The 22,644-nt window shown below is 40.4% G+C and overlaps 1 protein-coding gene across 1 annotated transcript; it reads right to left on the bottom strand.

The window, feature by feature from the left end:
- Positions 1–2,096: 2,096 nt before the first annotated feature.
- Positions 2,097–21,365, bottom strand: p2rx3b (purinergic receptor P2X, ligand-gated ion channel, 3b). Its single transcript, XM_031751524.2, has 12 exons — positions 21,244–21,365; positions 16,851–16,986; positions 16,701–16,772; positions 16,258–16,327; positions 16,037–16,130; positions 14,283–14,360; positions 11,956–12,097; positions 10,554–10,690; positions 7,166–7,259; positions 6,829–6,894; positions 4,398–4,475; positions 2,097–2,327 (listed from the first exon to the last, which is right to left on the bottom strand). The coding sequence occupies exons 1-12, from the start codon at positions 21,363–21,365 to the stop codon at positions 2,214–2,216; spliced, it is 1,203 nt and encodes a 400-aa protein (XP_031607384.1). The 3' UTR covers positions 2,097–2,213.
- Between the last annotated feature and the right edge of the window lie 1,279 nt (positions 21,366–22,644).

Raw genomic sequence — 22,644 nt, 5'->3', positions numbered from 1 at the left:
GCCTCTAAGTTTGCATCATGGCCGTCGAGGACGACCTCCGGACCTGCTCAGTGGCCGCCACTACCTTCCCAGTGGTCGGCCTCCTGATTCGTTTCGCCGCCGCCGTTGCCGGATGCACGGTCGGCCTCCAGAAGTGTTTGCCTATCGTCACTGTTGCTGTGTGCATGGCCGGCCTCCTGAACTGTTGAGCGATGGGCTTTTGTGTCGTCGGCCTCCGGGCCGGCCTCCTGAACTGTTGAGCGATGGGCTTTTGTGTCGTCAGCCTCCGGGCCGGCCTCCGGATCTAGGTGTTTTTGATGTCTTGACGCCTATTCCGTTTGGGACTGTTCTGTGCTCCTGTGCCCTTTTTGTTTTGGTCTTGGTCCCTCCGTCCTGGACCCCCGCCGCCCGCCCTGGTTGGGTTGTTTTTGGTTTTTCTGTGTCTCTGGTTTTCGGGTTTGGGCTGTCTGGAGCCAGCCCTTAGAGGGGGGGTACTGTTACGGTCCTGAGTCTGTGGACTCAGTGTTTTTCTGTTTGTATTAAGTTTTCCTTGATTTCATGATGTGTTTTGATTTCTGTTGTTAGTATCCCTAGTTCCTTGGCATTTCTTGTGTTCTAGTTCTTAGGTTGTGGTTCTGTTACTTCTGTTCAGTTTCCTGTTTTACTTTGAAAGTCTGTGTACTATGTCAGTGTGTTGAGTTTTGCCTCCCCTTGTCTTGTGATGTCTGATGAGTCCCAGCTGTGCTCTCCTCCTGTTTCACTTTCCCTAATTGCCTCAGTATGTATTTAAGCCCTGTGTTTTTTCCCTGCCTGTTGTTGCGTCCTCCACATTGGTTGTGTGTGTGTTCATTGTCGTCTACCGTCAGCATCTCCGGTCTAGTTAAGTTTAAGTTGTTGTTTATGTAATGCCAAGCGTGATTCTCCAGCAAATAAAGCTGCCGTTTAAGTTCATGCTTTGTCTCCGAGTCCCGCACGTGGGTCCAGCCACTGACAGCCACACAACTCACCGTGACAAATAGACTGAACATCCTTCTTCATCACATAAGAATATGTGAAAATTAACAGACTAAATTATGTTGAGATGAGAAATTGAAATTAGTCAAGCTGGATATATGAAATCCTTATATGCAAATTCAACAACCACCCTATTACATTTTTTTCAGTGTAGGGAGATCACTTCTGCTTGGATCACTTCCAAACTCATGCCCTCTTTCTACACCTCTTAATTAGTTTTAATTGGATCTCATCACTCCAGAACATTTACATCTCGTTTTTATTACTCGATGAAAGTGTCAATACGTTTCATCAGAATTTTTGTCATCGTGCTATCACAGTTGTGTTTTCGTCAGAAAAAAAAAGGTTGATAAAAACTATTATGAAAATTATTAGTCAACGAAATTAATAGTGCACCAACAAAAAGACAGGAGGCAGACCTAGAGATGACAGAGCTAAAACTGCTAAGGCCTTCGTTGGGAGTGACCAGGTTGGTTAGGATTAGAAATGAATACATCAGGGAGAAAGTTCAGGTTGAACATTTTGGAGACAAAGTTAGAGGGAAAATGTTCAGACATCTGCAGGGGAGTGGTATTAGATATATTTTGCAAAGGATGTTGAATATGGAGCTGTCACGCAGAAGTTAAGAAGGTAGATTACAGGAAAGATTCACAGAGGTCTGATGTGACAGGAGAGAATGGTAGTGATAGGGGGAGATGGAGGCAGTGACCCACTGTGGCAACTGCTAAACAGATCGGCAGAAAGAAGAACAAGAAGATGAAGAAGGGATACCAAGCTTTCCATCACTATGCTTGAAAAACCATATCAGGTCATATCTGCTGTCATCAAACCAAACCACAGTCAGTCTCCATTACACGCACTAAATGAATGAGAGTGGAAACCACAACAGAATTACTAAACAGGAACCAGTTCATCGCACTTATCTTGTTTTTAACTTTATTGTTGAAACAGTAACAACAGTCAATTCTAATTTCTTTTCAAAAGCCAGACCACATCAGAAATCCTGAGCTCCTGTCGCATGCCAAATGATAGTCATGCAAAGATAGTCATGCTTTTGTATTCATTTTATGTCTTTGTCTTTGTTTGTATCCAAATTGAATCAGTGCAAAGCAGCAATAATTCAGCATTCTATGTATTATCTCTAACAACAACATAAACACATGGTTTCACCTTGGTACTGCTGGACAATAAAACATGAAATAAACACGTATGCTGTCCATTTAGCTGTAGGGTTCAATAGAAAATGCCCCCGAGTCATTGGACTTTGTCATGGTTTGTCTGAGGGACAGTTGGGAACGATACAGTCCACTGCCTTCGGATGGGTTGTCGGACACCTACAGAAAGAGAGAAAAAGAGTTTGTATCATTATAGATCCAGACCCCTGAACTTCAGTTTTAGTGAGACAAAACAAATTGTATTATGACCTAGACAATAATTTTGACCTTTGGGAGAGTACATTTAAATAATAATTAATAATTATTAGCAATTATCTTACATCAGCAACTTAGAATTACCACCCAACTCTGTAACCCCCTCAAGTACCATTGTACCACTCCAAGCGCTTTTAGCAAACTATCACGTGACTCAGGAGGGAGGGGATGCGGGATGGAGTTCTGTTAACATCAACTAAGTGCATAGTTGGGCTTTGAGGATCCATTGAGCATCCTTTGAGGGTATTCCAACTTCAGGGGAATCACATTCCTAAGCTTCCCTGAGAAGGTCTATGCCAGGGAACTGGAGAAAAGAATCTGTCCATCAGTCAAACATCCAACATCCAAACGTGTGTGCAGGGTACAGACTTGTTCTTGGTGCGTACTTGACCCCAGCATAGTTGCTGTTGTAACTAATTCTTTTCATAAGTTTCATGGACAGATTTCTAGGCCTCAGGATTTCATGTCTGCTTTTGCCAATGAGATGGCTTTGTTGCCTTTATTAAGGAATTAATGGAGCTTTTGAACTCTGACCCTTTCCTGCCCCAGTATTACATCCCTACCAGTTATTTTATAAGTGAACAGCACACTGTACCTGAACTGTGATCAGTTATTTTAGACCACATTTGTGTTGATTTTTTTTGTCCTTTTGTTTTGTTTGTTCTATGATGATTTATGTTCCTTTTTCATTTGAGTTTGAATGATCTTTAGCTCACACTGGGGAAGTTTGCAGCAGAGCGTGAAGTGGCTGGGACAAGAATCAATCCAAGGACATAGTTTTCAGTCTCAAAAGGATGTAATTCCCACTCCAGGTGATGAACAAGTATCTCTGTGTCTTGTTTATGAGTGAGGGAAGAGTGGACCAGGAGATCAATAGACAGACTGGTGATGCCGATGCTCTACTGGTCTTCTGTGATGAAGAGGGTGCAAGGTGTGAAAGGAAAGCTGTCCATGTACTGGTTGATATGTCTGCCCTCGATGTCTGGAGATGATTCCAACTTCCATTTGGTAGCTTTTTATTGGAACTCACTACAAGGTCCAAAGGGTGTCATGGTAAATAACAGACAAAAATAAACCTTTATTTAGGTGAGGCAGCAAGTCCAGCTGGCTGAAGAAACCAGAGTTCAAAGGTAGTTCTAAACAGGGACCGCACAGGGAAATGGACTCAGAGTACACTAAAGATTACAGAATTCTTATTTGTTCAAGAAAAACCCATCATAACATCTGACCAAGTCAAAGACACTGTGCTGTAATGCTCAAGTTCTACAATTAAGAGATGCTTTCAGGAGTAGAAATACAGCATTTACAAAGGTCTGCATTTCAACGTCAGACATTCAATTCAATGCACTACTCATTATTTACATATATACACACATTTACCCATGATACCTGTGTCCGACGTCCTGTCTGCTGCCTCAATAGCCAAGCAAGAGGTGGTTAAGACTGCCCGACAGTTTGGGATTCAGAGGTTCAGCAGAGATCTTTTTGGGTGGTTAGCTCTCTTGCTCTCTTTTTAAAGATGGCATTTGACAACTTCCTTGAACTTTTCACACCTCAGTAAATATCAGTAAAGATATGGTTGAATAACCGACAGAATAGTTTCCGGGTTTTTCCAAGCATAGCTGCACAGATGGAGACCACACTCACTAACTTTTGTTGCATTTACAGTAAGGATGTTCTTTAAGCAGGCCTGAAATCTGATAGAAACTGCTTAGTTCAGAAAAGAAGTTCAAGAGATAAATATGATCTAAGACCACAAGAATTTGAATGACTTGCCAAAAGTGAAAGGGCATCAATCTGGGTGTCCTTTTTAAAACCATTTTTTTAAAACGCACTTTTTCCAAATTGCGTTCTGCTGAACTTTGACCCTTTTTGTGTTTTAATGTAATAGTGTTTTAACATGTCAGCAACATGATCACCAATAAAATCAGATAACGTGCATGTTAAAATGAGATTAAGAGCTGGGTATTTTACCTCTTCAAATTTCTTGGCCTTGTATTGCTCCGCACCTTTCAGGAAGTTGAGCAGTATGATGTCACACAGCACTGTGCCCTACATAAGAATAATAATAATAATAATAATAATAATAATAATAATAACAATAATAATAACAACAACAATAAAAGTTACAAGCATGCCCCCTAAACCTCTAAAATGTGACTTGTCACCACCCCTTGGTCAACAGCTTCATGTCCATTTAGTTTCAATTCATTTTTTTCCTGTTATTTAAGGCCAATAAAAATCAAAAGCCTAACCTGATTAAATTTTTCATGATCTCCAGTTTAAGATCATTTTCTAGGACATGTGCAGACTTCTTCAAGCACAAATGCTATTTTCAGATTGTTCCCCAGCTGTCTGTTTCCAAAGAGCACTGATTTCCCCATAAAACCTTGAACTTCTACAGAAACTTCCCTTCAAACTAACCAAACTTTTGTGTGAAGCATCATGGATGCTTGATCTTTTTGTCAGTATTCATCAATTTGAGACTTTTTTTGATCATACCTCAAATATAACCCATTATGTATTTACTTAATAATCCTGGCTTCCAAATATAAGTGGCCTAAATAAATATATTAAACATAGAAAATCTATTTTAAGGTGAGAAAAAACCGCAAATAAACTGATGATATGAATGTCCCTTAATTTGGAAAAATGAAGTGGTGTTGCACATGTTGGTTGTTTCATCCTGAAAAGAAGCAGTTGCAGATGTTTAATATGTTTTTGACTGACAATGATGACACTAATGGATCATCTCTAATTTCAGATGCAGTCAAAATTTCGTCTTGACTTGAACTCACTTTCATGAGCATTTTCAAAACATTCTTTAAATCTAAATTCGAAAGTAAAAGGAAACAATAATGGTCATTGAAAGGAATTATGGTAAAAAAGAAAATTGGAAAGATTATGACCAAAAGGTCCAGGAACTTCTGATAGGTTTGGACATGTAATAAAAGGCTTTTATTTTCATGGGATAGGGACACCACACACACAGTGGTGTGAATACGTTTGTCCCCTTCATGATTTCCTATTTTTTTGTATGTTTGTCACACCTAAATGTTTCAGATCACCATACCAATTTAAGGGGTGGCTCAGATGGTAGAGCAGGTCACCTACTACTTATTAGGCTGGTGGTTTGTTCCCCTGGCTGCTCCAGTCTGCATGCCAATTGTCCTTGGGAAAGATACTAACCCCAAGCTGGTCTCTGATTCATTCCTTGGGGGAATGAATGTGTGTGAATGTTAGATAGAAAAAGCGCTCTGTAAGAACCAGTCCAGATACCAAGATAACACAAGTAAACACAAAATGTATTTTCAAAATGAAGGTGTTTATTATTAAGGGGAAATAAAACCCAAACCTCCATGACTTTGTGTAAAAAAGTGATTGCTGACCAAAGATACCCCAAAAGTGCAGCAACGACTCATCCAGTGGGTCACAAAAGAGCCCAGAACAACATCCAAAGAACTGCAGGTCTGACTTGCCTCAGTTAAGGTCAGTGTTCGTGACTCTGCCATGCGGGCCATTGTTGCCCAAAGACGAAACCCACTGCTGAGCAAAAGCAACATAAAGGCTCGTTTACCAGCAAACATCTTGATGATCCCCCAGACTTTTGGAAAAACACTCTGTGGACTGACAACACAAATGCTGACCTTTGAAGGCATGTGTCCCATTACATCTGGAGTAAACGTAACACAGCATTTCGGAAAAGGAACATCATACCACAGTAACATATGTTGGTGTTAGTGTGGTGGTCTGGGGCTGTTTTGCTGCATCAACACCTGGAAGACTTGCTGTGGTAAATGGAAGCATGAATTCTGCTGTTTACCAAAACATCCTGATGGAGAATGTCCGCATATCTGGTCATGACCTCAAGCTGAAGCTCACTTGACAAAACACACCAGCAAGATGACCCTTAAATAGCTTAAAAATGAAAGACTTTGCAGTGTCCTAGTCAAAGTCCTGACCTGAGTCCGATTGAGATGCTGTGGCACTACCTTTAAAGGGCTCAAAAACCCTCTAATGTGGCTGAATTACAACAATTCTGCAAAGATGAGTGGGCCAGCAGTGCTGTAAAAGACTTGCTTTGATTGCAGTTTTTTCTGTTAAGGGTGGCCCAACCACTTATTAGGCTTAGGGGGCAATCAATTTTTCACACAGGGCCAAGTACGTTTGGATTTTTTCCACTTAATAAGAAAGACCCCTTCCTGATTTTTGGCTTACATTTGAGGTGTAAGCCACTTCAAAGCCACCTTCAGTGCTTAGACCAAATCTTTTTATGTCAGTCTTTCCATTTTCCTTTTTAAAGGTTAGAAAAAACTTTTGCTTTGATTTTTAGAATTGACTAATTTAACAAAACTGCTGAATTAAACATTTATAACGATTTTATCAAATCTAAATGTTATCTCACCACTCCCACTGATGTAAAGGCTGCAACCATGTTAATGAGTGTAGGGATCATGTTGAACTTTCCTGCCTGCAAAACAAGAGTATGAGTCAGGTTCAGTTTCCTGTAGAACATTGGCACAAAAAAGTCCTGGTGTTTTGTGTTTCCTTCTTCTTTTATTTACAAACAACAACAAAAACATGATAATCAAGACTATAGATGTATAATTTAAAAATATATTCTAAAATATTACAGCCACATTTATATTCCTGTATCATTATTTGTAATGTGTTTGTGAAATAAAGGTAAGTTGATGTAAACTTCTTTAGTCAGTGAACTGACAGTGAAACTACACACTCACATTTCCATTGACCAAGACATCAAACCTGATAGCATAGGCTTTGACCAGAGTGCGGTAGTCAGTCCCATTTTCCATCTTAAAATACTTTGCAAATCTAAATAAAAGATCAACAGAACATCACATAATTCTTATGGTGACATCTATTCTGTTCAAATTTACTAGAAAGTACATGAAGTGATCAATAAAACAAAACAAAAAAACACATTTCTTGTAGACATGTAGGTATGATCAGACAAACATCAAACGTTGTTTTTATATCCCACAATTCAATCTAGTTTTTACTTAATGCTATTTGGCCACATATACCTTATCGTAACTTAAATACACTGCTCAAAAAAAAATTAAAAGAGCACTTTTTAATCAGAGTACAGTCAGTCTAAAAACTTTAAACTGTCTAATGAATTGTGTCTTTTGCCAGTTGTCAGCATTTATATTGACAGCACCTAGTCTAAAGACACCGGAATACTGAATTTGCCCCTGATGCATTCATCAGAGGATAAATGTGTGAATGTTAGACGTGCTGCTTAGGCACAGCACTGAATGAATTTGTGTCGGGTGGTTAACTGAAGTAGAAAATACCTGTATTAGCACCAGTCTATTTACCAGTTTCCTAACTGTGGCTATAATTGCAACTGAGAAAATCAAAGATCGGGGCTCTAGACTAACTTTTTGCCACGGTTGCACAAAAGTTAGGCGCACTTAAATTTTTCAACCACATCGCTTAACACCGCAGTTTTACATGTGCACTTTTTTGGGGGGGAAATTGCAATATTGTAGAAAATGTTAAACTTAATCATCATCTTGGCTCCTCTGACGACCTGTTTGCTGCTGCCTGCTGCTGAAAGGCAATGAGGAGAGGGGACACTTGGGCAGTGCATTTATTGCAGCATATAATGTGTTTTCTGGATACACTGCTGCTTTTTCAGCATTCAAAGATTGATGGGACCGTGTCAGAGCTGGCTATGAATTTCAGACGGATCAGTCCTTAACTTAACACAAAAGTTATCAATCGTTCTTTTCATCTTTTCTTATTACCCACAGCTACATCCACTTCTGTCAGGCCTAGGCTGCTCACTAGGGCTGGGTATCATCACTGATTTCTATAATCCATTCAATTCCGGTTCTCAAAGTCCTGATTCGATTCAATTTAGCCTCAGACAGTCAGAAATATTATAATTCTGATCATTTATCAGCACTGACACATGTGAGACTTCATCAGAATTGTGAACATCACAGCAGATGCCTTTGTGTCAAAGTAACTGAGAATAAAACACAGAAAAACATGAAGGAGATTTTCCTGGTCTGGCGTTTTATAGCAGATAACCTTAAAAATATTCTGCAATATTTTGCAATTTTGCATAATTTTAAGAAGTTTAAATTTCTTCAGTATTGAACAGCAGAAATTAGGCTTTCTTGTCCGAGGTCATTTAAGTGGAAAAAAAACGAAGAAAAAAAAGAAAAGAAAAAGACAGCGGCCGACAGCGCTGTAAACAACGGTAGACTGGTGGGTAATAAGCGAATGGATAATGCAGAAAACAGAGATTTGAGACGGGAAACTGTTCTTGAAGTACAGAGAGAGAGAGAGAGAGAGAGGGAGCTGTGCATGAAGTGTGATTTTTATCGTGGTGGAAGCAAAACAGCAAAACTCAGAGCGAATTCATGACAAAACCTGCAGCTCAGAATCAGCGCAAAAAAGACGTAAACACAGTGCGGACCCGACACATCAGAATCGGTGAGCCCCGACGGCGTGTCCGTCTACGTGCCGTCGGGTGAGAAAGCTGAGAAAGCCGAGAAAGCACAAGCTGATTCTGATGCGTCGGGTCTGTGTTTACGTCTTTGTGTGGAATCCGTGTGCCTGCTCTCACTTGCTGTTTGGTGGTTGTTGAAATAGTTTTGTGAGCTTTAATCTGAGAATCTGGCGTTTCTGGCAAAACACAGTTATATTTAAAAGTCAATTCAGGATTTAATGAATTGATATCGCTTTATTCAAGCTACTCACCTCTCTCTTCCACCTGCACTTTCAACTGGACCACGGCCAATCAGAGAGGTCCCGCCCCTGACTATCTCTGATTGGTTTAGTCCACGATAGGGGCATAATGTGTGTCTGTTGTTGACCACACGGAGAGTTGCAGAGTTGCAGAGATTTTTGGGGGGTTTTTTTTGTTACCCGAACAGTAGGGATGGGTATCGTTTAGGTTTTATCCGATACCGGTGCCAAACTGGTACTTTTGAAACGGTGCCGGTGCTTAAACGGTGCTCAAACCGGTGCTTAAAGAATGGAGAACACAAACTTTGTCCAAAAACCTCTTTTTTCTGCAAAATGATAACCAAGTTAGCCTTTTCTCTTGATACAACACACCTCCTTTGGTTGGAACCGGTGCTTAAACAATGGAAAACACAAACTTTGTCCTAAAACCTCTCATGTTTAGCTGTTTTTTTTGTAAAAAGATAACAATGTTAGCCTTTTCTGCAGCTATAGGGCATATATGGTGTCACTCTATCAAACAAGAAGACAGCCGCATGTAACTACGACGGTGTTTGCTAGTTCACCTTACATGCATTAATGTAATAACGTGGTTAGCCTACTCAACGTAAATTACACACGAACAACATGAAGCTACTCATGCAGAGGAGAACGGCTGCTGCTGCCATCATCATCCGTCATCATTTCTGCTACACTGACAGGGCTAGGGGCCAGGACTCTACTCTTCAGGTTCTTGGGGGGATGTTGCTAACTCTGGGTCCGATAACAGGCACCACACCCGCAGTAGATGTGCTCGGTGTGAGGTCTCGCAGCAAGCTATCAAATACGGTGCATTTCTCGGCTTTTAAAAAAACCGCTATGCGTCACCAGGTGTTTCATCAGATTTGAGGTGTTACCTCCTTTGCACAGTATCACAGTATCAGCTTAAAGCACTTGTTGCAGGCTGCTTAGTTTGCATCTTTTGCTGTGAAGTACAGCCAGACTTTTGACCGCTTCGCCTTGGGCATTTTTAATCTGTAGCTCTGCTCTAAAAGAACGTACGTACCTGGGCCCGCCTACTATCCTTGGAAAGGTAAAATGATTGGCTAGAATCCAAAGTGTATGACATCTCAAGAAAAAAAAAGCACCAAAATAAAGCACCGAAATGTGCGCTGCTTTTCGGTCTGGTTACTACCGTTTATGTCAGAACTGGTGCCATCATGGCACCGGACACCGGTACCCATCCTTACCGAACAGTTGGTCGCATTTGCGACCAAATTGGTCGCACTCTAGAGCCCCAAAAGATTTTTGATTTTTTTGACATGGTGATATTTATAGTAGTCTCATATTTATAGTAGTCTCATATTTCTGTAAATGTGGAGGTTTATGGTCAGTCACAGTCTGCATATTTCTTGGCATTAATACCTGAAATTGTAGCCAGGTGAGACAGCGTTCTTCTGTGACATAGCATCCAGTCGGGTGAATGAGTACGAGGGGTTACAGTGATCATCTGACTTGTCCAGATCGCACATCCAGCCGATCTTTATTCCAATCACTCCTCCCTGACAGAAGTACATACGGGCTTTATTGTGTAAGTGGCACAATCACTTCAGGTCCAGTCTTGCTACTTTTACACATGTAAATGACTTCCTTTTCAGTCACTGGGTTAGTTCAGCTGACGTAAGAATTCCTTGTAGCACCTGTGGCAGTAGTTCTTAACTTTGTTGGAGGTACCGAACCCCACCAGTTTCATATGCGCATTCACTGAACCCCTCTTTAGTGAAAAATAAAATATGATTTTTTTCAAATTCAAGACATAGATATGTTTTTTACTGGTGCACAAAATGAGCCATGCATGTCACACCGGAGGCTCTGCCGAACCCCTGAGACCGACTTACCGAACCCCTAGGGTTTGATCGAACCCAGGTTAAGAACCACTGACCTGTGGGCAACGACCTGGTAGCAGCTCCTCCAAGAACTACTTTGAGGGCTGCTTTGTGTTTGCATTTGCAGTGCCAGTAGAAACTGTGAAGCCTCTTGAAGACTATTTCACTATCAAACAAGTTGGAGGCTGACTTGTGGTTCCTACAGTTTCTAAAAGGCAGACCTGTTAGCTTTGAAGCTCTTCTCCTGTGGAACAAGCTTTCAGTTTGGGTTCAGGAGAGAGTCCCTCTTTCTGCTTCTAAAATTAGGCTTTCTTAAGTTTTTTTTCATAACGCTTATAGTTAGGGCTGGATCAGGTGACCCTGAACTGTCCCTTAGGTGTGCTGCTATAAGCTCAGACTGTTGGGAACTTTCCATTATGCACTGAGAATATCATCTTCATTGCTCTCTTTACACTCCTGTTTATCTGCCAACATAGAACGTCATCAGCTTTTGTCTGCACTCTCCCTCAGTTTGTGTTTTGTCCTGTTGGTCTCTCTGTGCCCCATCCTCCTGGGACCAGTTTTAGCAGATAGCTGCCCCTTCCATTTAAAAAGTAGTTCTTTCTCCCCACTGTCATCAACTGCTTACTCATAGGCGATTGACTAATCATTGTTTTTTCTTTCTAAAAGGTCTTTACCACTGTTTTTTTTACAAACTGACACTATGTAAATAAAACTGAAGTAAAGCAATAGCCAACCAGCACTCGTAAGTCAGTTTCTGTCCTGGTAAAATCCCACCAAAACCAGTGGACTAATGGAGAAATAAATTACACTCAGTAACAAAGCTAAAAATACTCCCCCCAGGCATTAGTTTTCTAAAAATGCATTAACAGAAATCTACATGTGTGCAGATTATTTAAAAAGTGCAGACACAGGCTTGAGGCCAAAATCTTGGTCTGTACCTTGTCTGCCAGATTAGTGAAGTTCTGCTGGGCGTAGCGGACGACATCTCCCACTCTGAAGATCGGGCAGTAGGTGTTGTTGACCATGTCAAAGTTACACTTGTGAATATAATCTTGAGTGATGTTAGGAAGGAAGTTCCCTCTGCCAACAAACACATCAATATGTCAGCCTTGAATACGACGCTCATTCTAAAAGTAAGACTTAATCATTTCTGGGCTCGACGCTAACTTTTTGTGGCACCTGCCCTTGGACAAGTACATTTCCTCTCACTTGGCCTGGTACAAAGTGCTTTGTTTCGAATAAAAATGTCTAAAATATTACTGCATGTTGTGGTTTGCACATGACTTCAGTCATGTGGGGGATCACCAAAAGGTACATGCTACAGCTGTGCATAATGGTCACATGCCAAAGCTTCTCTAAAACTGTAATTGTGGGATTTTCAGATTGACAGACATTTACAAAAGTATAATTTTGGCTTAACTCTGCACAGATACAGTGACATGAAAAAGTATTTGCCCGCTTTCTGATTTTGTAGTTGCTGCATGTTTCAGCTCATCAACAAATGTAATATTAGACAAACATAACTTGACTGAATACAAAATGTGTTTTTTAAGTCATGATTTTATTAATGTTGTTAGATTATGTACTGACTGTGGTTAACCGCTTCTTTTGGAAAGCAGAGTTCACTTTGCTCGACCCAAATCTGATTAAAGCCAGAACTGTTGATTCAAGAAATTACCTAAATATAACCTGACAAAGTGAGGTAGCCCAAAAGTTCTCAAACAGCAGCATGCCAGTACCTACAACTGAGAATCAAATTCATTGATATCTAACACTGTGGAAAGGGTTACAAAGCAATTTTTTAAGGGGTGGTGCAAAGATTGTATTTCTTTCGGAAGGTTTGTATCCCATTAAAGGTTTTTGTAAAATACACATCAAACATCGTGTTGATGGTTGTGTGATTGTCTGGGGCTCACCAGAAAAATCTGAAGCAGACTATTCAGCCAACCAGCTGTGCACTCGGTGCAAGCAGGACATTGATCCAAAACACACCAGGAAGTCATTCTCTGAACACCAAGTCAAATTCCAGACTTAAGCCAGATTGAGATGCTTTAGTGTGACCGGTTATCACAAACTCTTCATTCCAGGTCTTGCTGCCAACATAGCAAAACCAGTTATTAGGTTTAGTGGGCGATTTTTTGCACACAGGCCAGGTTTGAACTGTTTTGTTACATTTATAAAAGAAATGATCATTAAAAACCTCATTTTGTATTTACCCAAGTTATCTTTGGATAATATAAAAATTTGTCTGATGATCTGAAACGTGGCAAGTATGCACAAAGATCGACACTCCTCCTGTAGCACACACTTCTCTGTGATAACGACATAACAGCGCATCTCATCCTGTCAGAGCAGGCCACCGTTGCTCAGTCTGGTGCTTGGCTAACATTACAGTATATACTGAAGCATGAGTGAAGCCGTGAATTACACAGATGCTAATGCTAGCTAATTAATGTCACCTGTTGGGCAGAACCCTTTCCTTCTCAGTGAAATTGATCTCTGCAGAATAATTTGTCCTTGTTAAACAAACAAACAGATGTTCCTGGTGAGCCTTAGGCTATGTTCACACTGCAGGCGAAAGCACATCAAATCCGATTTTTTCGCCCCTATGCGACCCGTATCCGATCATGGTGTGACAGTGTGAACGGCACAAATCCGATATTTTCAAATCCGATCTGGGTCACTTTCGTATGTGGTACTGAATCCGATACATATCCGATGTTTTAGAAAGCGACTGCTGTGTGAACGGTCATGTCGCATTAAATCCGTCTTTTACGTCACTGACACAAGACAGACGCCAATTATCAGCGCCAGAGAAGCGCCCGAGAAGACATCGCGAATGTTTCAGGCCATCCCGTGTAGATGTTAGTGAAACTGATGGGAAGACAACGTTGGAGAAACGTGAACATTTTATTTGTACTGTATAATCTGCAGATTCTGACAGAAAACAGCAAAAAGGATCATTTTTAATGTCTCTACATTATTATGTAAATAACAAAATAACTTAAAGCAAAAATTGGGAAACGTAAAGTCCGAAGTCTTTATATTAAGGGCCATCAGTCAAACAATACTGTTTGCTCTGGGTCTAAACAGATTGCGTTGTGTGTGACGTCTTCTTTTGCGCATGCGGGCCGCTTTGATCGTTCACACTAGAGCGCGTTTGCTGTCGCATTTTATTTGAAAAAATCGGATTTGATCAAAAAAATCGGAATTAAGACCTGCAGTGTGAACGTAGCCTTAATGTCAACATATAAATGTGTAATACTTGGTGTAGTTGAAGGTCGGGAAGCGGATGCTGTTTTTAATGAAGATGGTGAAATTTTCTATTTCCATCATTGGTGTGCTGAGTAGGAGAGAAGACAGACAAACATGAAAACGTCACACAGAGTCACAGGAAAGACAGGATTTGCTTAACATATATTTAATTTAAAAATGCACCGACTGACCCCCGGGGACTACAGTAGAACCAGACGATGTTCTCGGCTGGTGACCGGCTGGCTTGTCTCATGCATGTGCAATTATTAGCTCATCCATTTCATGCATGCACGACACCTACAGAGCAGCCCATGCAAACTGTCGTGCACGCACTGATATGTCTTTATTGTGCTATCTACTGTACAATATAAAGCGCCTTGAGGCGACTTTTGTTGTGATTTGGCGCTATATAAATAAAATTGAATTGAATTGAATTGAATTGAATGGAAGCTCTTCACTGTGAGTGCAGACACACAGACCAAAGTAAAATGCAGGGGAACCTCTGTGATAATGTTCATAAGAACAAACCTAATCAGATATTATAGTCATGCAGCTGAATATGGTTATTTTAATTGCTACCAAATGCAAAGTGGCTAAAACTAAAGCTGGGGTTTGAAGCCAGCCACAGGCTGCCACAAATAATCAATAAGATAAAGCAGGGGTGGGGAACTCCAGGCCTCAGGTGTGCCGACCCAGGGGAAGATCTAAAACCTGCAGGACACTGGAGTGCCCCGCCCCTGAGATAAAGGATGCAGTCATGAGGAAAATGAAAGACAAATAAAAAAGAGAAATGGTAAATGGCCTGCATTTGTATAGTGCTTTACTTAGTCCCTAAGGACCCCAAAGCGCTTTACACTACATTCAGTCATCCAGTCATTCACACACACATTCACACACTGGTGATAGCAAGCTACATTGTAGCCACAGCTGCCCTGGGGCGCACTGACAGAGGCGAGGCGAGAAACAGGTATCTTTTAAGGCATCTTGTAGGTATCTGATATAAATGTTGCTACATAAATCTGCTGCACCTGCTTTTGTTGGGTGAGGTAAAATAAGACTGATGAAAACAGAAAAATCTATAACCTGCTGCAGATTGGGGAAGTTGTAATTCTAATCATTACTTTAATTATCAAAATAATTCCTTACACTAAAGATAAGCATTTTTCCTTCTAGTTATTAGAAAGAAAACCAGTATAAACACAAACTGGTAGGTCACACTAACAAAAACGTTGGAAAACAGAATTGGTCAACAAAACTGTGCATTTCTATAAAAATGTAGCTCCAAATAAAGCTAGAAAAATATAATACACAAAACTGCAATTTATTAGTGTTACAGACGCTACAGTAGGAGTGCTGAAATCCCCTGAAACCCCCTGGCTTACAGTGATGGACCAAAGTTAGTGATTTATAAAACACGTCTCTGATTCTGTTGATTCTGTTGATCTGGATGTTTGAGAAACGTTTCATCATCATCATCAGTCTCAGCTGACTGCAGGTTTCCAACTCTATAAACAGGACATTTGCATAATGACTGAAAGCAGCACCACTGAAGGAACAATGGGCTGGGAGGTCAGTTCCACCACTAACCAATGAGCACTGGTCTCACTGGTCCTGTTTTCATAGTGTTGCAGAATTGTTCTTGCTATCAGGATAACTGTGACCTCTCACACTGTCAGTGTTTTTATAAGCATAGCAGTCAGAACGGGTGTAGGCCTACCAAAGCCTGCTAAAAAGCTCTTTACCACACGCAGAGCATCATCTTACGTCTTGATGGTGTCGATCTCAGCAGGACACCAACCCTTAATCTCACACATCTTGATCGTGGCATTAAAAGGAACACACCTCCCTGTAGCGATTCCTGAGTAGAAAAGAAAATATAGGAACAAGGTCCAAACTAAAACACTTCAACATACACAAATGTAGTCTTCAACAGATCATTTTAACGTGACATATTGTTACTACATGAAAAAGACAAAGTATCTCACCGTAACTTCCCGGCTTATTGATGTACTTTGTGCAGTTTCTGTCGTCTGTACAAATATACTTTTTTTCACTCTGGATAAAGTACAGTGACACGTGAAGAGAACATTAAAGCTGCATGACAGCTGTTTTACAGTACAGTGTTTGGTTTTTCTACATCCCTCAAATATGTGCATACATTTTATAATTCATTTTTAATTTTCTCATCATGTGCAGCAGTTGTATTGACAGGGACGTCTCTCTAAATCCACTCACATCAGCAGCTGGTCAAAGTAATGGAGAGCTTTCCTTTTTTGTGCAGAGTAACATACTATTGCTTTTTACACAAAGGGAAAGCATTGTGTTTACAACTAGCACAACATTGGCTTTGTGTATCTGTAAATGATGTAAATGAGCCCAAGGACCGAGTGATGATCTGTTAGTCGTGGTGATGATGACAGTAGCTGACCTCAGGACAGTATCCTTGGACTTGGTTCTCTGTAGTAATCAGTTTAGTGATGATGCAGAACACCGAAGCTCCCTGCAGGAGATATAAATGCGGTCTGTCATTATCTCATCTTCACTCAGTCAGTCCTTACATTCATCCATACACACACACCTGTGTAGGAGTGACGTAGTCTGCTACATCCATAACCTTGTTATTGTAGATTCCAAAGCCTTTGACCTTGGTCATCACAGAGGATTCAATCGCTGTGTCTCTAATCTGGTAGGCCTTCTCAGTGAGAAACACCCATCTGAAACATTACATAGAAAGTGACACATGTCAAATGTAACCATAAGCATCATTATACTTTAAAAAAAACATATTTCTTTTCTTGCCACTAGCTACGATCAGGGATATTGCACTGAAAATGCTCGCTGTAAGACACTACACAGGAATTCAGTTAGATCTGCTAATCTGTGATCATTAACTGGAGGAATTAGCTCAGAGTTTTCTTTTCAGAATAATTATGAGTTGAGGTCTTTTGATTGGAAATAAATAATGAAATGAATGACCTATTGAGTATTTGCAGAACAGACAAGTGTGATTACTCTCATGTACAACTTTAGCCTCTAGTGAGGCAGTATAAAGATCAAAAATCCACATTCAGAAACAGAAGTTGTTAAATGTGAGGCTTCAGCCAGGAGAACAGGATTCATACTACCAATGGAAACCATGTTTTCTGACAGACTTCACTAAGTTTGTTGGATTCTTACTTTTGGTGCTTGTTTGCTGAGGTGTGTGCAGCAAAACTGTCAGTTTAATAAAATGTCCTGTTTAGGTCTAAAATGATCCCTTTCACAGTTTTGACTGCATGTTAGATGGGATGGTTTATGGGAGTCCCTTCCCACCAAAACCATTTGGACTTATTGCATATTCTATTTACAGAACTGCAAAACGTCACCTGTGTCGAGAGTTTGGAATTTTTAAACTTTCGAAAAAATCTGGCGACCCTGTGAAATGCTTTGTACAGGCCTTTGCATCGCTTAAAAACCTTTTGTGTCATGTTAAATAAATAAATAAAAACAGAACGTGATACTCATGCTCAGTTTTGGCTTCAGTCAACAGCAGCAGCTAATATCAAATTAGAAATGGAGTCTACTAATCGCTAACATCGAGATATCATTAGCTGATTCTGTAGCAAGATAACTTTTTATGGGGTGCATGGCCATTCCTTCTGCTTTTACCTCTGGGTTTGGGACAGGCATCAGTGGCTACTGAGCAACCATGTCGTAGACCACAGTGAAGATGTTAAAGATCTGAACATTGTTGGCATCATCAGGGAAATCATTATTTATCCTGTGTGGCAATCGGTGTAGGAGAGACTAAGTCTAAGAAGGAATCACTAACATAAACAATTCCGTTCAGTTTTATTCATCTATTAGTATTTTTTCTGTAGTTGAACTAATCTCTGTGTCTCATATGGCTTCATGTACAGATAAAGCTGAGTATCATCTGCATAGCAGTGATAATGTAAAATAATGTAAATATAACTGGTCTCAGCACAGAACTCTGGAACTCCATAATTAGAATAGAATAGAATAGCTTTTTATTGTCACTGTTACAAGAACAGTGAAAGGCAGTTTGGCATCTCTCCATGTGTGTGGAGTACACAATAGCGTAAGTATTTACACAGTAACAGACAAATTTACATTTACACAAGAAAGATATGTACGAGTTATACATACACCTGCAAACATACACGCACATACATACATATATGTATATATACATATATGCATCCGTACATACGTACACACACATATTTCCACATACACGCTTAACCTCGGTATGTGAAGAAGACGTTTACATAAACAGACTGGAGTCTGTTACATAGACATGATTCAAACCACTGCAGTGGCCTTCATACCCACGGCATGTTCTAATCTGTGCAGTACAATGTTGAGATCAACGATGGCGAACGCTGCACTGAGGTCTACCAGGACATGCACAGGGATGAGTCCACTGTCAGAGGCCATACGATTATTCAGTATTTTCACTAGTGCTGTTTCTGTGCTGTGATGAGCTCTGACTGACTTCAACAAAACCATATATCTGCAGATGAACAGCTGTTTTACAACTACTTGTTCAACAATTGATAAAAGGAAGGTTGGAGATATACAATTAACTAAGACAGCTGGTCACATGATATTAAGAGAAGTTAGGGAGTAAAGATAGCTTGATCATATTTAAGATAAAGGGATTAGTTAATGGCAGGATGTCTTTGAGCAGTCTTGTAGGAATGGGGTCTAAAAGATATGTTGGAGGAAGTAATCAAATTACTCAAACAATCTAAGAGAAAGAGTCTAAATAAATATCAGTAGTAATGAAGGTTTTGGACATAATGTCTGTGAGATGGTCATGAATATTTTTTTCTTTAATGGTTAAAATGTTATGTGTGAAGAAATTGATGAAGTGGTTACTGTTTAAGGATAAAGGAATGCTGGGCTGAACAGCGCTCTGAGTTTTCATCAGCCTGGTTACAACGCTGACGAGAAACCTGGGGATGTACTCATTTTCTTCACTCAGTGATAAATAAGTCCTAAAAAGAAAGAAAAAAAAGAACTTCTAAATTAGTGAGATGCCATTTCCTCTCCAGAATTATCTGCTTAAAGCCCATGTCTGTAAGTTATACAAGGAAGTCAAGCACTTCTGATTTGAGGCTTTCTTTTTTTCTTGTGGTCCATTTTTGTACATGTAAACTTTATTAAGAAAAGATCAGACATTATTCAGGGAACTCTGTCTAATGTGCATTTTCTATGCCTTGTGTCAGAATGAGGCCCAGAGTCTGATTAAAGCCAATTGAGTCTAATAATAGATTAAATGCAGTGTTTAGGCTGTTGATTTCAGTATTTATACAAAAATTTAATCACCCACTATAATTATTTTATCTGAAATGAGCATTAAATGAGGTAAAAGAGAATTCAAATAGAAACTCTGATTAAAGGGCATAAACAACAGAGAGCAACAAACAAAACTATTTTTAGAGTTTTTTAATTAGTGTATTCAAGGCTTAGAGTCAAGCTTCCAAATGTAAACTCCTGCTTCCTGTCTGGGTCTTTGGTTATTTCATGAGCTGGAGTGAAAGATAGCTGCCACCAGTCCTCCTCGGCCTGTGCTTGAAGGAGCAAACATGGCTAGCTTCCAGCACGACAGAGACTCCAACAGAAACTGGACATAAAAACAGTGGCTTCTCACAGTAACTGGTTGGAAAAGCATTAGTGAGGAAACTAAGCTAAGAATGTTCACATCAGCACCTCAGTGTTTGAGACTGTGATAAAAAAGGCGGGGTAAGTGTGGACACCACATGCTCAGAGGCTAATTACTTCTTAATTGCAAGACATTAGCCAGTGAGACTGGACAATCCTGTTTGTTGACCTCTACAGTCACAGGAAAATATGTACAAGTCTTTTCAGAACAAGAGATTCTGCCCCCTGCTGGCTATTACAAATAATCCAGGTTCAACAGTAAAGCACAGTCAAAGAGTAAAATTACTATTCAGGCAAAACATTTGCAGCCTGAATTAAGTGCATTCAAGTCATTTACATTTGCTTTAAATTTATTAAGTGAGATCTGTTCCTTAAGTTTCAGTTGGTTCCACAGCTGATTCCAGGAGGAAGGAGCTGCAAATCTCAATGCTCTTTTTCCAAATGTACTGTGAACCTCTGAGAAAGAAGGAAAAATTCATGGCACCCAAAACAGTAGCTTCCCATACTTTTTTGATGGGTGTTAGTTTGTAAATAAGATGAGAGCAAACCAAGAATAGCCTGATAAATAAGAACATACCAGAGGTTGAGTCTACGACATGATCACCCAACCCGCGCATACAACTTACAGTAAGAGCTTTAGAATGTGTAATGAAGCTCACGATGAACAGAATCCAGCATATGTAAGCAGAGCATGCATGCATATAAATCACATCTTTCTTGCCTCAAATGACGAAAAGGACCAAGTTTCAATTTCAATTTTTTCACCAGTTGCTGACATTTAAACAAGAGCGAGTAATCAGTCGTAATTCCTAAGTACTGAGACACTAACTCTCAGAGCCACAAACTGTAGTAATACATGAAGGTTTATTAGATTTACAGTACATCTGTACACTGACTAACAATGGCTCGTGCGGTCAGTTTCATGATCGTGACCATTGAAAATGCTACGTTCAAATGAGCCAAAGCATCTTTCTGGGATGTCCTTACTTGGATGATTAAGCATGCATCTAAGAAAAAGCACTGATGCTTCTTTAGCTTTCTTGTACAGCTGAGTGAATGGGTTACTTTTCCCAGTAACAAAGAGGTTTTATGTAAAACATGAATGATGTATTTAACCAACACAACTGTGGCTTTATAAAGATAATAAAATATAAAGTAATAAAGTGAAGAATTAAACCTTCCTAATGTAACAACTAATCCAAAACACTGAAAGGCAATGCCTTTAAAATACATGTTTGCGTTATGTTGTTTTATTCAACCAGATTCATTTCACTACTGTACAAGTCCAAGCAAACACTCACCCAATGAAGTAAGTGATGATGAGGAGCTGGACAACACGGTTGATGATTCCAATAGTCCAACTTTTCACAACCACCGACTTAGTGGTTTCGTAGGTGAAGAAGTCTGTGATGCAAGACCACATCCTGGCAGTATTTGTGCTTGACAAGCCTTTGTTAGAAAAATAATTCCACTGTGTGAGGAATCGAAATAAAAAACCCTGAAAGTCGACTCCAGATGATCTGAAAATAGAAAAGGTATCGACAGATTTAGATCCAAGACAGAACGCAGGAGCTTGATATCCAACAGCTGTAGCTCATCCCCGTGTGAAGGAGCTGTGGCACTTTTAATTTCAGCTGCTCCTCTTCCCTCGTTACTTCAGGCTTCATGTGTCATGAAAAATGAGTAATTAGTAGAGTCAAAGCCATGAACAGCACAGGCAGCAGCGCCCTTTCTATGCCATTACTCCTCTCTTCACGCAAAATACCAGTCTTGTTTCCTCTCTCTCTCTCTCTCTCTCTCTCTCTCTCTCTCTCTCTCTCTCTCTCTCTATGTCTCTCTCTGTCTCTCTCTCTCTGTGTCTCTCTCTCTCTCTGTCTCTCTCTCTCTGTCTCTCTCTCTCTCTCTCTCTCTCTCTGAGTGAATGGTGGTGTGCATGGAGCTGGGGACGGGAGTGTCGGAGTGAGTGGATTTCTGTTTTCGAGTTCCTCTTTTCTATTTTCACTGTCAGGTGTGTTTATTTTCTCGACACACGGTTGTTGGTGTGTTTTGTTTGTTGCCGGCTGGTTTGGTAGCTTTTGCTACCGGCTTGGCTTGGCACAATGCCCGCTGTTGAGGGTGGAGCAGAGTTTGAGAAGCTGACACGCCGTCATGCTGTCAAACTTATACTGACTGTGAATTGCTCGGTGGAGGAAGCTGTTTTGGCTGTAGGAGAGGTGGTGGGCTGTGACAGCGTGAAATCTGCCTCCCTTATGAACGGTGCGATTGTTATTTTTCTTGATAAGGTACCTAAAGTTAATGAGTTGGTGGAAAGCGGCAGCGTCATTCACGACACCTTTACGCCCGTACTCCCGTTGGTTAGCCCTGCTAAAAAGGTTACCATCTCAAATGCGCCTCCTTTTATTAAAAATGAAACTTTAGCCAAGGAGCTGTCACGGTATGGCCAACTAGTTTCGCCCATAAAGATGCTCTCTTTGGAGTGCAAATCTGTGCTCCTCAAACATGTTGTGTGTCACAGAAGGCAGGTTTTTATGATCCTCAAAGACCCCACTGGCGAGCTGAACCTGTCTTTCAGTTTCAAAATAGAGGGTTTCAACTACATGGTGTTTGCTTCAGCTGAGAGCATGAAATGTTTTGGTTGTGGTGGAGAGGGGCATTTAATTCGCTCCTGTCCGGAGAGGCTAAGAAACGCACAGCCAGCGGAT

The sequence above is a fragment of the Oreochromis aureus genome, linkage group 6 (genome assembly GCF_013358895.1).
Source record: "Oreochromis aureus strain Israel breed Guangdong linkage group 6, ZZ_aureus, whole genome shotgun sequence".
In the NCBI taxonomy this organism is placed as follows: domain Eukaryota; kingdom Metazoa; phylum Chordata; class Actinopteri; order Cichliformes; family Cichlidae; genus Oreochromis; species Oreochromis aureus.
Note: the sequence above shows the minus strand (reverse complement) of the source record. Positions and strands in the feature narration are given on the sequence as shown.

Bases quoted from the DNA above. Each gene is read 5' to 3' on its own strand.
- p2rx3b (XM_031751524.2), bottom strand. From the start codon at position 21,365: ATGTGGTCTTGCATCACAGACTTCTTCACCTACGAAACCACTAAGTCG. The intron at 16,328-16,700 runs GTCAGCTACTGT...TACTTTATCCAG, and splicing joins TCCAAGGATACTGTCCTGAG to AGTGAAAAAAAGTATATTTG. The intron at 4,476-6,828 runs GTGAGATAACAT...ATTCTTATGTAG, and splicing joins CCTTTACATCAGTGGGAGTG to GGCACAGTGCTGTGTGACAT.